The 23,688-nt window shown below is 31.1% G+C and overlaps 1 protein-coding gene across 5 annotated transcripts in view; it reads right to left on the bottom strand.

The window, feature by feature from the left end:
- LOC140040250 (poly(rC)-binding protein 3-like) overlaps positions 1-23,688 on the bottom strand; it is a 92,032-nt gene that overhangs the window by 8,050 nt on the left and 60,294 nt on the right. For all 5 annotated transcript variants that reach the window (XM_072086038.1, XM_072086039.1, XM_072086035.1 and 2 more), the window contains 8 exons: positions 18,683-18,811; positions 7,814-7,942; positions 4,368-4,439; positions 3,969-4,010; positions 2,921-2,999; positions 1,848-1,933; positions 1,090-1,139; positions 54-173 (listed from right to left, as the gene is read on the bottom strand). In XM_072086038.1, coding sequence (XP_071942139.1) covers positions 54-173; positions 1,090-1,139; positions 1,848-1,933; positions 2,921-2,999; positions 3,969-4,010; positions 4,368-4,439; positions 7,814-7,942; positions 18,683-18,811 — 707 coding nt within the window. The remainder of the gene's footprint in view (positions 1-53; positions 174-1,089; positions 1,140-1,847; positions 1,934-2,920; positions 3,000-3,968; positions 4,011-4,367; positions 4,440-7,813; positions 7,943-18,682; positions 18,812-23,688) is intronic.

Below are 23,688 nucleotides of genomic sequence, written 5' to 3'. Positions count from 1 at the left end.
AAATGGAATATTCCATTCCCGGTTGGAGCGGCAAGGCCATTGTGGACACTAACCTCGTATTTATCAGGTAGTGAGCTAGATGGATAGCTTCCGGCGTTCCTGTAATAGTCACTGATCTCTCAGGGTTTCCTTCTACGGAGTCTGCTATCTTGATATTAGCACCAGAGATGTGCCTAGGAAAAAAAGATGATATTGTTGATTAGTTTGAGGCATGATAACGTATTTTGTTGGTTATATCATCCAGACTTTTGGTCTAGAGTTTAAGAGCTTGCATGTGAGTGGTTTAAATTCAAACAGAGGATGTTCATGTATAATTTGTTTATGGAAACTTTTGTTGCAGATTGAAATAATTCCAATATATGGAATGTATCTTTAATATTACTACAATTTACTACAAGAAAAGAATCTTAATATTGGCTATGAAAACATCTTCTTTTACATGATAAACAAATTGTTATATGTTGTTATGTGCTCTATCAAATTTAAAGAGATATAAACTTTGACTTGAAGGGAAACTTCAAGAGCTATAAAACTCAAATCAATCACTTACTCTTTTCCAATAGTGTACTTCATCATGCACATGTGCAATGTATGTACATGGGACGGCAATGAGGTATTTTTACGGATATGGCACAGACGGGTCTTGAACCCATTACTAGTCTTACATAACGTAAGACTGTCATGTTACATCTTGGAACAAGCCAGTAAGATTATTATTATGTACCTTTCTTAAGCTCTGTCTACACTATCAAACTAGTGTGATGTTCCCAAATATGGAATTTATATGGTCAGATATGGTAGTGATATGACATCATCATGTCCATATATGGCACATCACGTTTTTTTTTCACATAAAGTTTGATAGTTTTACACTATCTTGTTATTGTTGTCACATGGTGCAACCATAGTGTAGACATAGCTTAATGAGGTTTGTTGTGAAATTCTTATTTGAATGAAAGTGTCTCATGTCAAAAGAAATAATAATATCTAACATGAAAGTATAACTATTGTAGTAGCCTAAAGCTATAAGTTAATATAAAGCACTGTGTGATATACAGGCAGGTAAGAATTAAGGTGTTCATTTTATACCTGATTTCATTTATTTTTGCTCCTTTGCGCCCAATAACACAGCCAATCAGCTGGAAGAATGAAGGAAAAAAGTAAAGTTAATTACACAATATTTTGCAAGTGTATTCAAATCTTGATTGAAAATGTTCATCTGGTTTGTAGTAAAAGAACATTTCTAATAACTGTATTCATATCGGACATATTTTTGCATGCGCATTTACCTTTTTTACATTTATGCACAAAAAACATTCATTTATGTGAGGATTTTGAACATCCATATGTCAAGTTCTATATGATTTCTGTATTAATTAATGAGATGGGATATCTTATCAAAATGTATATAAATCACATGATTTTATAATATAGAGATATGTAACCAATATTAAATGCACCTCAAAGCCAATCAAAGTTGTAGGTGCTCTGGTGGTGCACAACCACCGCCCAAAATGTAATGCGGGTCTTAAGAACTGTAGGTCTAATGACTAAGATGACACTGTCTATTGTTTGGAAATTCTGGTGCCACGTCATGTAACCAGAGGAACATAGACCATCCAGCTGAGACCATCATCCTCGAAACAAGAGATAGCTGGGAGAAAAGCTCTGTCTACACTATCAAACTAGTTTTACAAAAAAAAATGGTGATGTGCCCAAATATGGTATTGATGTGCATAAATATGGTAGTGATATGATGTCATCATTACCATATATGGGCACATCACATTTTTTTGTCACATGAAGTTTGATAGTGTAGACAGAGCTTAAGAGAGTTGAATACTTACATTGTTTGGAATGTGTATCTCATGTGTTGTTTGGGTAGCTTGGTTGTTATTTGGCTGTGTTAGTCCACCTATGTGCGACATGACACCTAAGGATGATAAACCAGAATAAGTACACAATTACATTTTATACATTCTCTTTACATAATAAATAACAAATAAAATATATGATTATTTACAAAATAATTAGCATAATTGTTGTTATGTACTTCCATACTTAAGTGCACATTCAATTATAATACAAAATGTGTTTTAACCACATGCCAAAATGCAAGTAAATGAAACTTAAAATGTCTTTGTAAAATTAAATCATAAACAAATGATAATTATAAAATGGTAAAATATTAATTTATGATAATGATCATGCAAGTGTACACTAATTTAACATTCATGTTCCAAATGCATTTGGAAGAAAATATTATTTTTCTAACAAAAACATCATTATGTTTTTCTTCATTCTTATATTACATTTTTTATAGAGCATTCTTTAAGATTAATGCTCAGCACAACAATGATGTATCTAACATGGAAGCTCCAAATTCTTCATATATTTGTTACGCAATTGCAAAAATGTATTTAATTATCCAGGCATTTAGCAGATGTACTGTGTTATAACATTGAAAGCAAAAGTATATATATATATATACTGTAAAACCTTTGATTTATTCTATTCAATTATTTGAAAAACATTGGAAATGTATTTTACAATGGGAACAATAATTTAAACTTCTAACAACAAGATTTAACACTTCTTAAAAGTTAATTGGAGAAGATGAAACAAGAACATTTTTCTATGACCAAGAAAGTGAAACTTGATTGAAGTAAATTACTTAATATCCAAAAGTTGTTAGAAATCAAAAAATAAAAATGACTGTATTTTTTTTAAATTTTGCAAATGATTTTGTTTATGTGTTTCTTGGGATGAAGGTCTGTTTAACAGATTCAATAGTTGTTATCAAAGGTTTTACGGTATAAAATGGTACAGAAACAAGCAGGCTTAGAGGATGCACAGGTTAAAAAAAAACGCCTTGGTCATATGTTACAAGCAAGGGTTAGATGGTGGGATAGACACGTACCTTGAGGGTAAGGAGGCTGTCCAGAAAGGGCAAAGGGTACCGGGGACGGCTGGAGAGCGAGTTGTTGAACCTTGCTCAACTGAAATGAACACACAAACTGGGGATAAAGGTTACGATGTGGAAAGTCCGTCAGCCTGGTGGCCGACGGAGGCACTTTATAGCCAGCTGGTTGACATGCAAATGATAGCTGGTCTCAGAGCTTAGGGTGCCATACAAATTAGTTTTACAAATATCATTTTGAAGGTCGAACCTTTTGTTACAAAGTGTTCCTCCGTTTTAGGAGTTACAAAGTGTTCCTCCGTTTTAGGAGAGTAACCAATAAATACTATTATATTATTAAATAAATATTATTATTATTTCAAACTTATGAATTGTAAATTATATTCTATTCACCTTTACAGATATTCCAAACATACAAATAATTTAAAATGGATAAATTTTGATTTGTTTAGATGATATGTTTTGGAAATATCTCTGGCACAACTGAACTCTGAGGGAGATATTCTTTAATGTCATAATGTACATAATGAAAGGGTTTAAGTATTGTAAAGATTCTATTGGTCCATATCTAAACCCTAGTAGGAGAAAAGTATAAGCATATGATAATGTTGATTTCAACAATGGACCAACACAAAAATCATGTACTGGATGTTATCATTACAACAATAGGACAAATACTTATTCTCCTAATAATTTAAAACTCATTAACGATGTTTCAGTTACTAAATTAACAGTAATTAAAAATAAAATACGGCTTGAAGATCATTTTATTTTTAAATTCATAAAAGTATGTCATATAGTTTAGGTCGTATGTTTAAAACAAAATATGTTTAAAATATATCAATCGCAGACTAGTCTATCTAGAATTCAATAGAATATTAGAATATTTAAAAATAGATCTAATCATCTTTGCAATAATCTTATTATAAAATGATTATAAGTTATTCCTTTTGATAGCAAATAATCTTCTTATAATCCATGTTTACTATAAAGGTGGATTGCAAGAGATGAATCTAAATTGGAAGAAAAGGAAAGGGATTAAACTTACGTCATGTTGTGGAATGGCATAGTTACCATGTACCGCATAGGCCTATAATGAGAATAAATAATTATTTTATATATAAATACATTGCATTAGTTATATAATCAATAAAATATAACACTAAACAGTGATTTAAACTTATACCTATCCATTAATTAATGGTTTTCTAAGTGCCTGTTTATACTATAGATGATGACAGAGCTAAATATTTTCCATTAAGAAAACTAAAGAAATTAACAAATTGTTCATCCTATAACTATAGGATAATCATTTATACTATCTTCGATGAGAATAATATTATCAATAATAACAATCAATAACAGCAATAAAATTCATAGGTGACAACAATATTATTATCGATTTAATTTCCTTTTTTAAGCACCTCTTTTAAATTTCATCACTTACCTGGCCTCCCGAGAAAACAATCGGACCCGTTGCTTTGGGCCTATATGGAATAGTTGCTCCTTTTGGAGGACACTGCAAAAAAATCTTGGAATAAGTATTTAATTAAGAAAATTTAAGAAAATTTCTATACTGAAAGTTTGCACCCAATTTTCCTATTACATGAACACAGCACATAGTTTTCTTACTGACCCAAATTAAGTTGGCCTTATTGCTATAAACAGCTGACATTACACTATCTTACACGTTCATCTTCATTCATTAACGACTTTCATTAACATGAGTCTTTAGACACCCTAACCTGAGTTATATTGAGTTTATAGGTCAGGCAATTGTTGGGCGCAGAGCTGTTTTCAGGTCTGGTTGAATGTTTTCACCTGCCTGTGTTATTGAAGACCATTTTATCAACATGTTTTGATTGCCAGCATGACGTGGGCCTACAGCAAGCTAAAACGGAGCATTCAATTCAGGTCAACGCACTATATATTGTACATGAATATCTGCACTAATGCTTTGTACGGTCTACATTTCTGGTTAAGTTATATTCACATATACTGTTTGTACATATCTACAGGTATGTTTGAAATAGCTTCAGAACGAGTTGTATATTTGCATTATAAATGTTAATGTTTCCCCTCCAAGTCATAGATGGAGGAAGGGAAAAAAGAAGTATAAATATAGACATTGTTACGTTTAGCACTTAATTTCACAATTTTTAAGAAGGTCCCGCCCCCTTCCCCACATTTCAAAATCCTTGATCCATCGCTAAAAGTAATATATGGATATTTACAATAATTTGGAATTGCTCCCTGATACATGAAAGATTTTCTTTCCTGTTTATTCGTAACGAGTATCTGAACAAGCAAATTTGACAGCTGTTAAAGTACTGTAAGTGTTAAATTCAGAAAAAATGGAAATGATTGGTTTTTAAAATAAGATAAAATTTTAAATACTTTTATAAAACAATACAACAAAATGGCAAAAAACATGCCACTTGTATTATTAATTATGATTAGAAATAATCTTATTTTCAATTTTACAGTTGGCGTGCTGAATCTGGCATGACAACAATTTAACTACACTAAATTAATTATAAAAAAATAATTATGTAATTCTGAAGAGTCAATGGCCATATGCACTAGACATGACCTACCGTGATACTATAAGCCAGTCAACCAACACCTCATACATGCTGGTAATAACATGGGGTTAACACATCTATCTATTAATGTATATCTTACCACGCAAATGTCAAAATGCTTGAAGGTAAAAATAAGTCATTGCTACGTGAACTTGACAGAAAAGGTATTTACTAATGAGTATTATACACAGCCAGCACTCCCCTTAATTAACATATGTATTTACAAGGACCTAAACATATCTTTTAATATTTTAAGGTTTTGATCACTATGAAGTTCTATGATTTGGAATGATTTATAATGCATGTGATATTGGGAAGCCATTGGTGTTGTTTTATCTTGTACTATTGTACTGTATATTGTTCTCCCAGGCTAGACCTTCGATTAAGTATACAACCATCTATCATGATTTATGTTCTCTTGTTTTACAGGTTTATAAACTAGTCATGTAGTTGACCACCAGTTAACCTTGCCGAGGAATAAAGAAATTGAAACAGTTGAATCTGTTTAAAGATATTCTTATGCACGAAAGATTATTTTGAAGAACGTGTAATAGCTGAAATGAATACAATATTGTACAACCTTGGTTTTTATGATTGTAATGTCATACTCATTATCATCTACAAACAGTAGCAATATCATAAATCTATTTTGACCTGACATAAATTAATAAAGTGAATATCTTCATGTTTATGAAAAATAATATGCAACTCCAGTGAAATTGAAAATGGAAAGTAAGCAAATTTGGTAGAGGGAAGAGCATTTCTACGATCAATTAATCTAATGTTATCTGTTTATTTATCTTACTACATTTTTTTCTCTAGTAGGTAGTACTTAAAATTGCTGGATTACTCATAGTATATAATTAAACAAACATTAGTGTTTACTTTGATTCGGAGGATTGTGAAGAGAGATAAGAAACACGCCACTTGTTCACGATTCAAATACTTTTAAGTACTGTACTACTAAACTAAATCATTTTTCAATTATGTACTAATTATTTCTGTTGTGACTATGACTTTGGGATGATCAAAATGCTGGCGATGGTGCAGTGAAATTGGTTCATATAAAGACAGCCATTATTTTTTATATTTTTATAATATAACAGAAAAGTGATAATTTTGTCAAATATTAAATTAATATGCAATAGACTATCTTTAAATTCTTCTAAATTTCAGACGTTTTCATATATATCATTTTTATGCAAACACAATTAAAATGTTCTGCTGTGTGTATGTACTCGTTAGAATTAATGTTATGCAATAACAGAAAGACTAGCACCAATAATGAGCTATATGAAAAACAAGAACAGGTGTATGCAAATTTGATATACATAATGAACATTAATATAGCTCCCTCTATTGATAAGATAGATTTAAACAATATGGTGTTGGGACACTGTGTAGCAGCATAGTTACAATGGTTTTGCATGGCATACTGTTCTCACAATAGATTTAGTACCATAAATTGATCGTTTGGATTCAAACCTGCGACCTCTCGCTGACAAGTCAAGCATCATAACCATTATACAACTGAGTCTTCCCTTTATTGATATCAATACTATAACTCTTTTAACATAGGCCTACTGACCAAAAATACTTATTTATCAAAGTGTCTGTTATATTGAAGGAAGATCTGTATGTTTGCCCAATCAGAATTAAAACCTTACTATACAACATTATTAAATGTTGAAATGGCATAATTCATTAAGAAAAGTACTTTTTCTACCACTAAGAATTATATTAATATGTAAAATAACTGCAGGCTGTAGTTTACCTAAGAAAATAGTTTCAAGGGGTTATGTACTATTAATGCACTAGCATGGATCCTAGCATATTAATTATATAAAGTATGCTGACTTCGCTAAATCATCATTTTAATTAACACAGATAAATATATATATGTGTATAGTTTTAACTGATTGTTGTACATAGGTAATTAGGACATACAAGATAATTTGTGAATAGTTATCTATTAAGTGGAACAGGTAGGTTGTAGGCCTATATCGTATTCAGACATGTCATGTGGCATAGAGCAGACCTATTTATAGTGGAATATAGATTCCATTTACACTTTAGATTGGGTTCTGTACTGCTCCTGAATCAAGTCCAGATTCGAGTCCAGATTTGGTGGTCACGGTTTACTGCAAGAGTTGGCCCAAACATAAACGCCGCTCCTGAATCTACCACGAAGAGCCAGCCTAAATTTTTTTCATCAAAGAACTGTTCTACTCTCTTTCACTATACATTTCTGAAAATCAACATAGTCACTTGCTTAATAAAGGTGTGTTAGGACAGAGTAATACCATACCTCAAGCATCACACAACAAATGTGGTAGACAGATTGCGTAATTGCATCCGGCGTTCCTGATATTGTTACTGCCCTCTCTGTCGAGTTTGGTAGCATGTCTGTTGCAACTTGGATTGAAGCTCCAGTTGTCTGAAAGAAATCAATAACAATCATTTAGCATTATGAGTAAATTGCATTATCGCAAACACCTCCTTTGAGTTCATTAGAAATTGGTGCACATTAGAAAATGAAAAATGAGTAACTACAGAATATGTACGGTTCATGTTATTGACTACTGCTTGTGATAAAAGTTAATGCGTATCTGTTTTAGTGTACAAAATATTGTTTTCGCACTTTATTTCTGAACATATTTTTTAAAAACTGAGCATTATAGTATGAATGTTATCTGCTCCATGGTTATACATATACAGTAATTAAAGACCCCTTCCCTGCAATTTTGGACGTTTTTTGGAAAATAATACATATATATCACTTTAAAAATATTAAACCATGTCATTCCTTGTCTTAAATGTACGTTTTATGGGAAACTATGATAAAAAGTGAAAAACAATGCACTACCTAAGTAGCTCGCGGCGATCGACCTCTCGTGGACGGTCTTAGGCCTAGCCTAGCTAGGCTTAGTTTTGTAGGCCTAGCTGGTAAACATCGGTAACGTACGAACATCGTACGCTAGCTATATACCTAGCCTGACGTTGTATAGTTGCTGCATTAATTGTCTTTCTATTTTTGCCAGACTCCGTTGATACAAATTGGGGAAAACCCCAAGTTAGGAGTCTTCCATTTGTTTTGGCCTCACGATCGATCGAAAAGTGGGCGAATTACAGGTGAAAAACAAAAATATCAATCCGCGCGCAATGCATTTTGGGATTTATAGCGGGCCGCTATAATTATTAGAATCGACTTATTTTTCACATTTTTAACCGTTTAAAGACGAAAAAAGTTATCGCAATAGGACCATATAGTATTATTTTTACATTAAATATAGTTTGTGATCTTAAATTAAATCTAAAAAACGTAGGGAATGGGGCTTTAAATATATAAAGAGAAAACAGTTATTTTATCTGGCTGTTTATACCACCACCTACAATATACCAAAAATAAGCATTTATAATTTTAGCATAGGCTATTTAAAAATTGTTTGCGACATTTAGAACTGTTATTCTGTCATTCTTTGAAATCCTCCACAGCCGGCTTATATGATGCTTTTGTTGATAAACAGTTTATAGTTTTAAACAACAACTCATCATCTTTCTAATTGCTTTCTATTTCTTTCCAGTTGCCGTTGTACTAAGTGAAAGCTGCAAATTACTGAACCTAATGAGGCGGCAAGCTTGGATCGTAAAGATGGATAATATAAGTCGGCTGATAACACGTTCGTGGCCAGCCACATTCTTTACCGTACAACAAGAGGGCGCTAATGAGTTAATTAATTCTCCGTATTTTAGCACTAATGCATTGATTGAACAATAACCCAATGCTGTTTCACACAAAACATACAACTGTCTTTTTCTTAATGTTGATTATGGAATTGGCATGTTCTCATGCTCAATATTTTGGTGATTATTTTTTACAAATATCTGTTTCAAATTCACTTTTATATAAATTTTAAGAAAAAAAAATGAAGTTAGATTGTTAGGATGTGTTTCTTTTCTTTTGTTTGTATCATATGGACAGTTTGTCTGAAATATTTTTTAATTTTTAAAAAGTTGAAGTTATTAAATTATAGAGGTACAACAAGCAAATCTCTGTATCGTTTTGAACATTCATTATTATTTTGACAAAATTGTGTCTTCACACACAATTTGGTCAAAATAATAGTTAATACATTCAATCCATTTACATATGTCACGGTTTATTAGCAAAGTAACAGTATAGTTTATCCATGTTTATCAACAAACTGTAAATAACCTTGTCTCTTTATGTTTCAATTTCAAAGAAGAACAATTTCTAAAATTAACAATAAGATAAAAGCGTTGAATATACTTTTAACAGAATCGAATGTAATGTACAGATAAAGATTGCACTTTCTGATAATATTATGGAGTAATGCCTCATTATCTTGTATCAAGCAGTGTTTCTGTGCCACTATAAAACTTACAAACAAAAGGACAAGAAAACTACACTACTAAATTCATTATCATTCATGATTATGTACATATTATTATTATGTACAGTTGTATTGTCCCCTGGCGAAAGGTTGTTAATTCAAGTCTGCCCTTCATGACATTTTTTATCGCTTTCTTTGATTCCTTGCCTTTTTGATGTGTGTTTGCAATGTTTTACTTTTTAATGAAGTTTGTATTGAAAGTTTTATTGTATTTCAACTTCAAAGTTGTAATAAAGTTTATTGATTGATTTATTAATTGATTGTTTGGAATTGTGTTTATTAAACCACCTCAACCAAGCAATAATCTTTCCTCTACACCTCAATAATTTCCCAATACATTAAAGCCCTCCTTTCTTTTTAATAAACTTTTAACAAAATTAAGAGAGCATGAAAATAAAGGGTTTATTTAAAGTTTAATCTCAGGGAACCATGTAAGCTTAATGAAATATGACTCAAGAATTTAATTAAGAAAGACTGACATTCCATAGTTGCCTGGTAACACGATGCTTGTTCTAATTAGTATAGTAAAGCTATGGATTATCTTGCTGTGGATTTTGAAATTTATTTATAATTAATTGATGAAGTAATGAAGCTTAATTACGGATAATATCTAATATCAATCTGAAACAATTGCCAACATAGCTCAGTAAGCAGTAGCTTTATTATTATTTAAACATAAATTTTCCCATGAAATACTTTGATTTGATACTTTCAACTGCAGCAATCCAACGGAATTGAAATGGCTTAGTAATCATAACAAAGAAGCTGCAGTATGAACAACTAAATCTATAAAATAGAAAGATTTTTTAAAAATTAATTTTGTTTATATTTCATACCATAGAGACACTATAATATCTCTATGTTCATACGCATCCAACAGTGAGCAACTCGCCAAAAACTATTTCATAATTTATTGCGCTTAAAACCAAGTCGCATTTAAAGAGTCGTGAGTTTCAATCCTGGCACTAGATCCTTGGGATTGGAAGACAAATACGTTATAACTGTGATTTTGGGAACACCATTTTTTAAATGGTTATTATTGCTCCACTCTCTCTGCTGTAATAATGGAATAATTCATTAACACACTATTGGGTTTTTCTTATAGCAGAATCAGGTACTAAATGTCACTAAGATATCTGTCCCACTTTAGATGCACCTAAAAACTTTTAAGATTAGGATCACGATAATTATTCACTAAGCAATTGATCGACATGATAAAATACGTCCTACACCCTCACAATCTTGTGTGGAATCTCCATCGGAGTTAAAGTAAACTTATTAGTTTCACACATTAACTTAAGAGCATCCTTCCACTGGCCGCAGCTGGTCTTGATCTAAGCCAAACCATCTTTAGTTGTCAGACAAGACAAAGACTCCAACTGATTGGCCGATCAATAGCAAGATGAGCACATTCCTAAGCTAATTAAGAAATGCTGTGATTGGTCCCTGTTATTGTGATGATGGACAAGATGAAAGTAGCAAGGTGTTTGAAACACAGTCAACTCATTCTGTACCATTTATTATCTGTACTTTATTACTGTTGTGATACATGTGATACTGTATCATAGAATTTGCCTATAAATAATGCTATAATAATTTAATAATTTAATAATATAGATACAGTTCCAAGAATCAGCTAAAATTATTCTAGGCATGTTGTTGGAAACTAACTATAGTTTGGTGTTTATTTCCTGTATTTCGGATAGTAGTACATCCATATGCAAAACATACAAATTTATGTGAATAGTTAAATATTTTTGAGACAATTAAATTCATGTTAGGAGTCATTTTATACCACAAATTCAGTAAAACCGCTCATGAGCAACCATATTATCGAATTCATTCTCAAAATCTTTAATACCTCATTACTGATGACAAAACAAATATGTTTAACCACTAACTATGCATTTTGCAGTAAATTGATAATTGAATGCGTTTTATTATCACATACAAGCACACGCAACTCATTAAACAATATGCCAATTGCAATTTAATTATTTTGCAAAGAAATATTTGTGTATGTATTACTATTTAGGTATTGTAGTGTTATAATATTCATAATTACTTTTAATTAACTTATTATTTTTCTATTATTATAATTCAAATTTCTACCAAATACAAAATGAACTATAATTATTGTAAAAGGAAATACCAAATAGGTGTGAAACTTCATTATTGTCATAATTAGAGTTTTTCAAAGAAATTTTTAATAGATTTATTATGAAATTATCGTTTAGCTGTTTGCTTTGCCTATAAATACCTATGCTAGTAATCGTTCAACCCTAAACAACTTAATTACGATTTATAATTACAAAATCTACAAGAAATTGACTAATTTTTAAATTGAAATGATTGAGAAAATAAGTGTGAAATAAATTAGTTTATTTATTATTTAAAATTTGTTGATATCTAATTTTAGCACATAACTGTATAGAATAAATTTGTAAACATTCATTAAAAAAACTGTAAACTTTTTAAATTTGAATCAAATATAAAAGAAGCATTGATTTATATCAGATTTTGTCATTCCAAAATAAATACAGTCATAAATACATCAGTTGAATTCAAAGATGGTTTGTTTTCATTATATGTCGTCTGAATTATCTTTATCGTATAGTTTTCTTAGCCGCCATTTTGAAGAATTAACTTGCTACGTGTGCAAGATTGCATGGATAAAGAAACATTGTAATTTATCACTCTTCTTTACCAACGACCTAAGTATCTGTCGTACCAGACTTCCATCCTATTCTCTTGAGTTTAAATACAAACGAGCGTAGCGAAAACTTGAAACATACATAATTATGGAAATCATGCACGGCGTAGTTGTTTGTTTTGCCGAGTGCAGTGATGTTTGATTGTGCTAAATTGATAACATTACAAATGACATTTTCGTAGATAATGTTTGAAATAAATTACAAAAACTTGCTGGATTTTTGAATAAAATTTAAAAAAATTGATGTTAGAAATATAAACTCAAACTCTATCCTATAATAATAAAAAGCAAAACATAGATCATGCTACTATAACTATCAGACAATTAATACCACTAAAATTGCTGGTAAAACTAAAAAAAAGAAAAACCAGACTCTGGCGGGGATTAAGGTTTATATTACTCATAAAATAATACTATACATGATTCTCAACAAATAAGCATTAAATGCTGTATTTACTATTAATAGTATTTATCTATTTCTGCCTAGTAAGGGTGGGTGGGGGGGGGGCAGGGGTGTACAATACATGAACAAGCTTTTTTACTTTATTATTTTTACAATACTAATTGAGCCATATCCTCAATAAATTAAGTGATAATCTACAAGACGTAACAGAAAAATTATTTTTGTGGACTTCATGCCTACTTGAACAACTCTTTAATATTGCTATTTACTGGACTGAAGCAGCTAATATCTAAGATATATTAACAGTCTAGACTGAACAAAAAAAGTAAATATTTGTTATTGTATCTTAATCTGGACATTATACGGTCACGATATTGCTCAGTTACTATGTAAATATTACAGATAAATTACATCACATATGAAGCTTGGAACTCTTTCATTTGGTACTAATATCTTAAATAAAGAATTAGGACAAATAGTAAACAATATAATCCGTTTGCAAGTGTTGGAATGTCATCTAATTATACAATATTGGTCGTCATTTTTTTTTACTACATTAAAATATAGAAAATTTAATATATTATCACTATTGAAAGAGAGAAAATGCTATTTTTACAGAATTTGTCAATAAAGTATGCATATAATTATGTTTTCATTCCCACATTGAACCAAGTAGCTTGAACTACATGAAAGTGAATTGAAATAATCTGAAATTGTTTTATTTACGAGTTAATTTTATCTTAACAAGTTTCAGTTATATTTATGTTACTGAAGATCCTAGTACAGAAACAACATCATGAAGGGATTTTTCCCATATTTCCACAGCAGCACCGGATGAGAGTAGGTTTTCAACACCATCAAGCAAAAACAAAATAAATATTCTCAACATAGGAGAGAGGTAGTGAATTTCTGTCTAAACAGTTGATATGTACCTGGTGATTTTTACTAGGTTACAAAGCAGCTGTTGAACACCAAATTAGAAAATCTAGTTCTATCGGATCAGAAAGAGTCATCTGGGGCTTGATATCGTATATACTGTAATAATGCTGAACAAATGAAAAGAAAGCCATTACAAGTCAGAATCCAATCGGTTTTATGGTGATCAACATACGCAGGTAGAAATTAGAAGAGTATAAAGTTAGACGATGTTTTTGTAACAAGACCTTAACTGCCAAAGAAAAAAGAAACCTGCAGTGATTCAGATTCATTTGAAAACAAACAATCTAGTGAAAAATATAGTATGGTTTACTAGAAAATGTCTGTGGAATTTGTATCATTTGATGTGTTATTGTACAGCCCTCGAAATTGGGACGAAATGACCTCGGCAAAAAAATGCCGACGTAAACGAAGCCCACCTCGGCAACACGTCGGCATTTTTTTTGTTCAGCCCCCAAAGCTATTTTTAGTATTCAATCACACACACATTAACTGTACTGTACCTAAAAATAGCTGTGTTATAATGTAAAGCGCATTTGCGGCGCGGCTTGCTCTCTAAATAATAACCACACAAACAAACCACGTGGTTTTCAATCCCCAATACAAGTTGGACTCTTCCATTCTCTCAGATCAGCAGCCAAGTAACAATAAGTCATGTGATTTGTCATGCCTCACTAAACTCACATCATACGACGATAGAGCTGCTGAGCGTGGTTCGTTGTTGTTGTAAACGCCGGAGCGGTCTAGGCCTAGGCCTAATAATAGCTCCAACGTACAGTACAAATATTTAAAGATATATTTAATTCACTTGTAACGAAGGTAAATTTGAAAAAAACTGTAATACAGTAGGCATAAAACTATCTATTTGCTGTGTATGTGGTAGCCTTGATTTTACTCCAAGGCCTAAATCAATAAAAAGAGCCTCGGCAAATCAATGCCGTGGTAAGCTAGCAGGACCTCGGCATTTACCTCGGCATTGCCGAATGCCGAGGTAAATTTCGCGGGCTGTATTGTATAATTATGGATCTCTATCATGTGTGACTTTTTTGTATATAATACATAATGTACAGTTTTTAATTTTGTTTGTAAAGGGTCAAACCCTTCTGTTGAGAGAGAGTTCCGACATTTTTGAAAAAACCAATAAATATTATTACTGTTATGTTATACTGTAATTATAAGAAATATAAGATAAAGATGGATTTTAAATCATGGTAAAATGACAGGGCAACGATCCAAACCTTGAAAATCTACAGGTAATATTCTACAGATAATTCTAAAAGCCTTTACATTGTAGACATTTTAAAAAGTGCAATTCCTTTACACTACAGATTTCCACCAAAAACGATGCTATTCCCATGGTAGACACATGCATGACAGTTGGTGCTTTTAGCTGCAAAATGTCTCATTCAAGTGAATAGAGTAAAGTGTCTTACTCAAGGCAAATGTCAGAAGAAGTACTAAAAGTAACTTGTACTATTGATGGAGATCTATTAAATTAGCAACATATACTGTATAGATATGGGATTGGCTGCCTTGAAATCTTCCACAAAGAAAAATTATACCTATGAAAGAAACATGAATGGAGATAATACCAGACTCCTTTATATGCTTTTCATTGGATAAAAAAGTACCAATTATTTCAAACCAAAACATCTGTTTCAACTATTTTAAAATTAATTAATGGATATGATAAAGAAAATTAGAAACTATTAATACATACTTCACTTGAGACAATGGTACAGTGAGAAATAATAATAATAATTTACAAATATTTATATAAATTAACAATAGTAATAATAATACTATTTTATTATTCTCAGGTAGGGCCTACTAATACACTTTATATACATTTTCATAGTGGTTTTACAGACAATTGCATCTTACTTCATATTACCTGATAGCCATTGGGAGTTTTGTAAAAAAACATTATTTGATGTTTGTTTCATAAATGTTCAAAAGGCCATTGATGCATAAGCATCTCAAAGAAAATATGTTTTTTAAAAACACTTCCTAGAAAATGATAACTGAGAATTTGTTTTGTCTTTTTTTTAATGAAAAGTTAATGACTATCTATAACTATAAAACCTTGCATAAAGTATATCTCAGATAGGTTTTGATTTTCAATTATTCTTTGGCAACTGAAACAAAAATTTCAAAAGCATTACAAAAATGACATCATGTAAATCTTTGCCAAATATTTTTATTAAGCATTTTTATTTAAAATGTGTGTTACCATGTATGGTACATTAAAATATATAGTACTGTTAGTGTAAATCACAAATCAAATTTACTAATAGGCCAAAGTCAAAATATTATTTTGTAATTTGTAATTATTAATCATAACACCATTTCAAGTAAACTATTCCAAATATGTAAGTAATTACCAGACATAGAAAAGCTTTATAGATCAAGGGATTAAAGGTTTTGTCGTGTTAGTAGGCAGATGTGTAGCGCTACTTTATCTCTAGGCAGGATCAGAATGTACGTTGCCAGGCTAAAAGAAATCACTGCCGAGTTAATTCAAATTTCTAATTGAGTTGTCTTTTCGGCTCCTATCAACAAATCTGTTGAATGGGAAAGATCTATCATAATGGCCCATTAAGCAACAAACCAGAGGTGTGATAGATTATTTTCATTTGGGCAAACATGCCACAGATGAGAAATCACTCTTAATATAAAACTACACCTACCGTCAATCTAAAGAAACAAAAATATCATTGAGATTTTTGGCGAATACTATCGTCGATTTACTGTTTATATACCCTTTGGATTCTTTAATTAGATTAAATTGAAATAAGGGTGATTTTGACAAAGTCGTTTACATTGAGAATTTATTAGGTGTTGATGTATCGGCACGAAATAATATGGATCAATCTTAATCAACATTAAAATCTCAGAGAACAGTGATTTCCGAAAGGTCAAGAAATTGATTGTAAGAACGTCAAAATTAATGAACAGATGCTAATAGATGATGGCATAATATTGTGGAGCTTAAATTCCTGGGGGAATATAAGACGGAACACGATACTAACAAATAATCAGTTCTTCCTATAGTGCTAGAATAGGCTTAATTAAAACATTGAAGAATGGCATGTTATCAAAAATAAATATAGAGTACAGTATACCAAAAATACCACACCTTTAATAATTAAATAGATTTTTGAAGTCTCACGGAAAGATAGACTTAATATTGAGCAGGCAACAGAATTATTTTATTACTATACATTGTTTAAAATTAGGAGATTAGTTTAATTAAAATGTTTATTTATAACCTAGAATTAAAGACATAAAAATTGATTCTTTCCTAAAATTTGATGAAACTAGTGGCGACACCGATAAATGGACAAACAAACAGCAGACCAAGAAGAATAAAAAAATGATTATATGCCTATAAATTAATGCAAATATATTGATATTTGATTATAAAGCTGAATTGAAAATGTTTAAAATGTGTAATATTGAATGCAAGTTTTAATATAAAAAAGATCATCTAAAGGTATGGCATCTAGATATATTACCGTGAACACTGTAGATTTTAGTTAACATCAATGTTGCCATGGAAACTGCACCAAGTGCATAATTATCAGACTAGAAGTATTTGCTTTTTTCTTGCGGCATAATATGCATCTAATCTTATAAATCCATAAGCCAAGCTATTCAGTAGGACCAAGCAAAACTATATTTCTTACTAACATATTTCAAAGTTAGTATAAAATAGCTTGAGTCCATAGATTTTCCAACATAAAGAACGTATTCCCTAGGCAATTTGTAGAAAAATACAACACCTATATGCGGATAACACAGCTGCCAACGTTAGTGTTTACATCCTCAAAAATATGAAAATGTCAGACTAACGCCACTGTTACAAGTTTGCATACCTGGAGTTCATGACCTTTTTTTCATACCGCTTTTAGCTATACTTACCTAGCCTTCTGATAAACAAGTCATTTAAATTTTGAACAGATTTTTTTTTTCATCAATGTCGATGCAACTATTAAGTAACTGAATTCATCATGCAATAACATAAAAACAAATTGAATGCTATACAGAGAAGAAAACGTAAAGTAGATTGGTAATATTGAAATTCTAATTCTTTTCGGTTGAATTTCAACAATACAATGATGGATCTTAACTTCTTTTCCAATCTTAATCCTAATAATAATCATTATTAATTGAATGAAATAATAAAAACAATAGCAGTATTCCCTTTGATTATTAATTAATACTGAATTATTAGTGTAGTCTTCTTCTATATTTTCTGTTTCAGTAAATTTGACCATTTTCAAAAAATAATTTTTTCTATGTGTCTGAAACCCTCTATTGAACTCTGGCATTATTTTGAAATAAATATACCAACCATAGAAATTCATACTATAATTACAAAACCACACAAACTAGAATCATTGTCAACAGGATGATGAGTTCCTAAGGGTTTATCTGTGGCTGCAACATGATCAGCACGCTGCAGAGCTTACATACATTTGGTATTTGTTGCAGCCAGACATAAGATGAAAGGATTGTTACGAGTTCCTACTGTATTTTGGCAAGGCATGTTCAGTGTCTTGTTGCCTTGGTCATACTAGAGTAGAGTTGCAGCATCAAAGCTAAAACATGATAGCATGACCAGGGAAGAGTGAAATTAATTTTCAGTGAACCGAACTGTGACCTCCGACATACTGTACAACATGAAGACTGATACAAATACTATACCTCTCTAATCTCTTTTATTTTGCAGCCTTGTTTGCCAATTAAAGACCCACATTGGCTTGCAGGAACCACAAGTTTCAGAGTCACTGGAGGCTTGGGAGCTGTAGGTGACTGCATTGTACTTGATAAGTCCTGACAAAAAAAAACCAAATAAAGAAATTGAGGTTATCTGTTAAATTATTATCTGTTAAACTCTGTTTACACTATCAAACTAGTTTGACAAAAAAGTGTGATGTGCCCAAATATGGTAGTGATATGACATCATCATGTCCATATATGGGCACATCACATTTTTTTTTGTCACATAAAGTTTGATAGTGTAGACAGAGCTTTACATATAATACACATTTACGTAATTGATATTTCTAAGGAATTCACTACAAATATTTTAAGTATATAAACCATAAAAACTAAATTCATTAACTTCAATCATGGACATTAAAAGGTTCAATAAACCTGTTGCATTAGCAATGGTATTGCAATAATATCAAGTTTCACTTAATGATTTATTTTTATCATAACTAAATTGAATCTCAGCTGCCATCAAAAGGTCGTGAATGTACATTTCATTATAAATAAACAACTATAAGACTTAATTTCTTAAGGCCATTCACATGTGAACAAATGATGTAGTCCTGCCACTGCCAGCCAAGCTGCAATGCCACTATGTACGAAGCTGCAGTGCAACAGACCACAAAGCTGCAGTGTTAGTACCCACACACAAAATGCAGTGCCCTACCCACCAAGCTGCAGCAAGACTACTCCCAAGCTGCAGTGCCACTACCAACCAAGCTACAATGCCACCATCAACCAAGCTACAGCAACACTATGACCAAGCTGGAGTGCCACTACCTACCAAGCTGCAGTGCCACTGCCCACCAAGCTACAGTGCTACTATCAACCAAGATGTAGTGCTACTATCAACCAAGATGCAGTGCTATTATATCAACCAAGCTACACCAACACTACCAACCAAGCTGCAGATTACCAACCACGCTCAAGCTGCAGTACCACTACCCACCAAGCTGCAATGCCACTACCCACCAAGCTGCAGTGCCACTGCCCACTAAGCTACAGTGCTACTATCAACCAAGATGTAGTGCTACTATCAACCAAGATGCAGTGCTATTATATCAACCAAGCTGCAGCAAAACTACCCTCCAAGTTGCAGTGCCACTATCCACTGACTATATCAATTAAACCTGATCAAAAGGTTGTTTTTGTTGACAGCCTGCTACTGTGCTGAGATTCGGTCTTAAAATGATAATTCATTTCTAAGCAATAAGAATATTTAATGTTAATGTAATACCCAAATGGACCGTGACATAATAGCGGCAATGATGCATGGATATGGATAAAAACAAAACTGATCTTTCAATCAAGGTTTACTCGTCTATTTCTTATAATTGTACACGGCCGTGTAGACGAACACAACAGTATTGTGATAAATAATGGCAAAACAAGCTATCGTGTTTAAATTAACAAATACAGTAATGAATAAATTAGAGAATGAAGTCTAAATATTATATATCAAATAAATATATTTTTGCTAGTAAATATAATGCGTATAAAGACAGATTAACAAAATTATAAGTGGATATTTTGAAGATGGCGTGGAGCCATAGAATATAACAAAGCAATGAGGTATGTCGCCTGATTGATTAAGATGTCGCAGACATAAAACAAATATAGCCACATCACGTTTTAACTCATCAACTTGTCCATTTATATTGATATACCGATTATTGTCATTATCATTATAATTCGTTTTGAATTTTAATAAATTGATATATTTTTACCATGAAAATCATCTTGCCAGCAAAATCATGAAGATTAATGCAATCAACTCATTGGCATAGTATAGCACTTGAAAAACCATCAAGATAACATTTGCAAATAATTATTACTGAAGTATTAAAGTAATTGTAATACCACTTTCAGACAAAAACGGCGAAAACTGAAATTTTGTGGTAGACTAGATTCAAAGCAAAAATGCCAGCAATCCAAAATGCGGTATAATTCATCATCTGAACATAAAGGAAATATATGTTTTTCTATGAACTGAACAAGGCTATAAAGATTAGAATCAGGGACTGCTTTAAACATAATCATCATCGCTGTTTTTACTGAATTATTTTAAAAATCTATTGCAACTTGGAAGATTTACAGTGACCCCACAACAAGTAGACCTAATCCTCAGCAGTCAACGACTACAGATCTGATTCTATGTTGACCAATAGGCCTTGTATGAACAAAAAGGCTACTATGGATCCAAGAATATGTCTCTAGATTCATGATAGTATGACTCTTGTATGAGGTTAAATCTCAGTCTTTGGGCATTTAAAATGAACCTAGAGTTTCTGAGCTGTGGTAGCCTGCATTTGAATTACAAACTATTATACAGACAGACTACAGTTAACTTTTCTAGACCTCAATTTTCAAAAAGACTGAATTATTTCCTGAAATTGTGAACTACATTTTCACAGAAAACATTTTAAGATTGAGAGATCGAATGGATTTTTTGTATATTTGTACCACATAAAAACTGAAAAACACAATTTTATTTCTCGATGCAGGCAGACTAAGAAGAGAGCAGTGAGAATTGCATTTATCATAATTCCAGTCATAGATAATCCTATGAAAGTAACAAATTACTATTCTAATTTAAAGGAAAAAATGTTGATAAAATTATGAATATTCCACAGGGAATAAATGGCATTTCGTGGCAGGTAGCAAGTCATGTACGGAATATGAAATTAGATGTTGCAAATGGACATTCTCTTTTTTACTATAAAATGTGTTAGATTCTGGCTTTTTATTATTAATTTCATAATCATTATTGTTCATATTTAATAAATCTATACCCTTAATTTATCAAATATGAAAATCATTCATCCATTATTTGGTCATTATTTAATAATATTTTTTTAAATAATTACAAAATAGAACTTTAAACAATATACCAATATTCTATTACAAATAACAGATTTTTAGCCTATTTTAACAATACTTTTTAGAATTACATTTACACGTTATTCTTTCTCTAGAAAAAGTGGATGACCTACTTTATTTTAATTGACGATTTTGGTCATTCTATATATATATATTCTGTATATTTTGAAAAGCAGTACCTCCATGGGTCTGTTATTGTAATAAAATAAGTTTTATTAGAATATAATATGAAAATATTATTATGAAAATGTTTCTGTATTTGAATTTTAAAACAGATATTATAATTTAGCAGCATACAGATTTTATTGCTGAATTTTGTTCAGAAAAAGTCTCGTAAATTTTCCATTTGTTTCCATAGATATCCGTAAGGAATTTCACTTAAGTACCTGAATTAATCTGGGACCAGGCGGCATTACCATAACAGGGAACAACCGTATTATCTTTACTAGCATTGTGAAGATTTAAGTGAGCACTGTGCTATCTTACGTCATCAGTCGCCTAGGTAAATAAGAGGTAATCGCACGCTTATCCACTACGACTACCGATAGATGTTAATGACTTAATGCTCTGCTTTCAATTATGTCTCACTGTCTGCTTTGTGACAACATATTATGACATAGAAAAGGAACATGAAATGTTGTGTGTGTTACAGAGCTATTCTTTTGAGTAGGCAGTTAACAATTAACAAAATGCACATTCACCTCTCAATGATCTGAATTGTCTTCAGAAATTATAACTGAATTTTTGTAATAGAATTACTAATTTTATTATCATTTAATAATAAATAATAACTAATATGTTGACTTTATTTAACAACAAACAATACATTTCTTGAAAATAATAATAGATTTTAGGTATAAACGAGCAAATTATGATTAATATTGATTTAGTAATTATAAAGTTAATTAATTAAATACAGTATGATGTCCATATTTATATACAATAAAATAAATTTTGCAACTACGAATAAGTTATAGCTTTTTTCTGAAATAATACAAAAATAAGAAAATGCCAAAACGCATCTTATTTTTAGCACAATAGGCTGCTAATTAGGAAAGCCCTAATTAGAAAAGAAATTACATCAGTGTGGGAATTTAAAGCATTTTAACAATTCTTACTAATTACAGACATCAAGCACAGGTTTGTTTGTAGGTCTAGTAAACAAACATTATGCTGATGCATATTGGTGTAATGTGCAAAATGCATTTAGTCAAACCTTTTCTATTTCTAGCTTTAAAAGAAACACTCCCTAATCCCTAGTTACTGATGAAAGATAATCTTGCTGTTTTTGGCACCACCCTACTTTTAAAATAAAATGCTCTAAATTTGGAGTTGTTTAATACAATAATAAAATCTCATATTTGTGTAAAATTTTGAAAGATATTCCCTCTCAATTTTCAACAGCAAACAATTTTAGATACAAAGAAACATATAACAATAACATTTTGGATAAACTTGTTTTAAACTAGTATAAATAGTTAATACCATAATTTTGTAAAATACAACAATAATATACCGATATATATTTAAAAAAATAGAGAATACTCTATTGTTTTTCTAATACAGGTATATGAAAAAGTCAGATCAAGATTAAAAGCATTATGCGTTTACCTTGCGCCATTATAACGTTAATGTCTATTAACTACTATGGGAATGCATTTTGATGCACACACTGCTAAATCAATATTAATAATGCATTTGTCAGAGATTCAATTCCAAAAACCTTTAAACACAGCTTGTATTGTCAGCGGAAAGTATGTGAGCATACAATACAAAAGTCCTTTTGTTTTATATAGGCTTTTTAGGTTTATCATTTTAATATCTTTCACCTTCTTTCTAACATGCCTTCGAAATAATGTTAGTTTCCATAGAATTAATAAACTTAAAATAAAATGCCTTCAAAATAGGTTTAAGTTTCCATAGAATTAATAGACTTAAACTAAAATACTGTTTAAAAGGTTGTAGAGCATATAGCTCTGTGAAAAAAAAGTGTGATTTGCCCATATATGGACATGATGATGTCATATCACCATCATATTTGTGGGCATATCAATACC

Source organism: Antedon mediterranea, chromosome 2 (assembly GCF_964355755.1).
Source record: "Antedon mediterranea chromosome 2, ecAntMedi1.1, whole genome shotgun sequence".
In the NCBI taxonomy this organism is placed as follows: domain Eukaryota; kingdom Metazoa; phylum Echinodermata; class Crinoidea; order Comatulida; family Antedonidae; genus Antedon; species Antedon mediterranea.
Note: the sequence above shows the minus strand (reverse complement) of the source record. Positions and strands in the feature narration are given on the sequence as shown.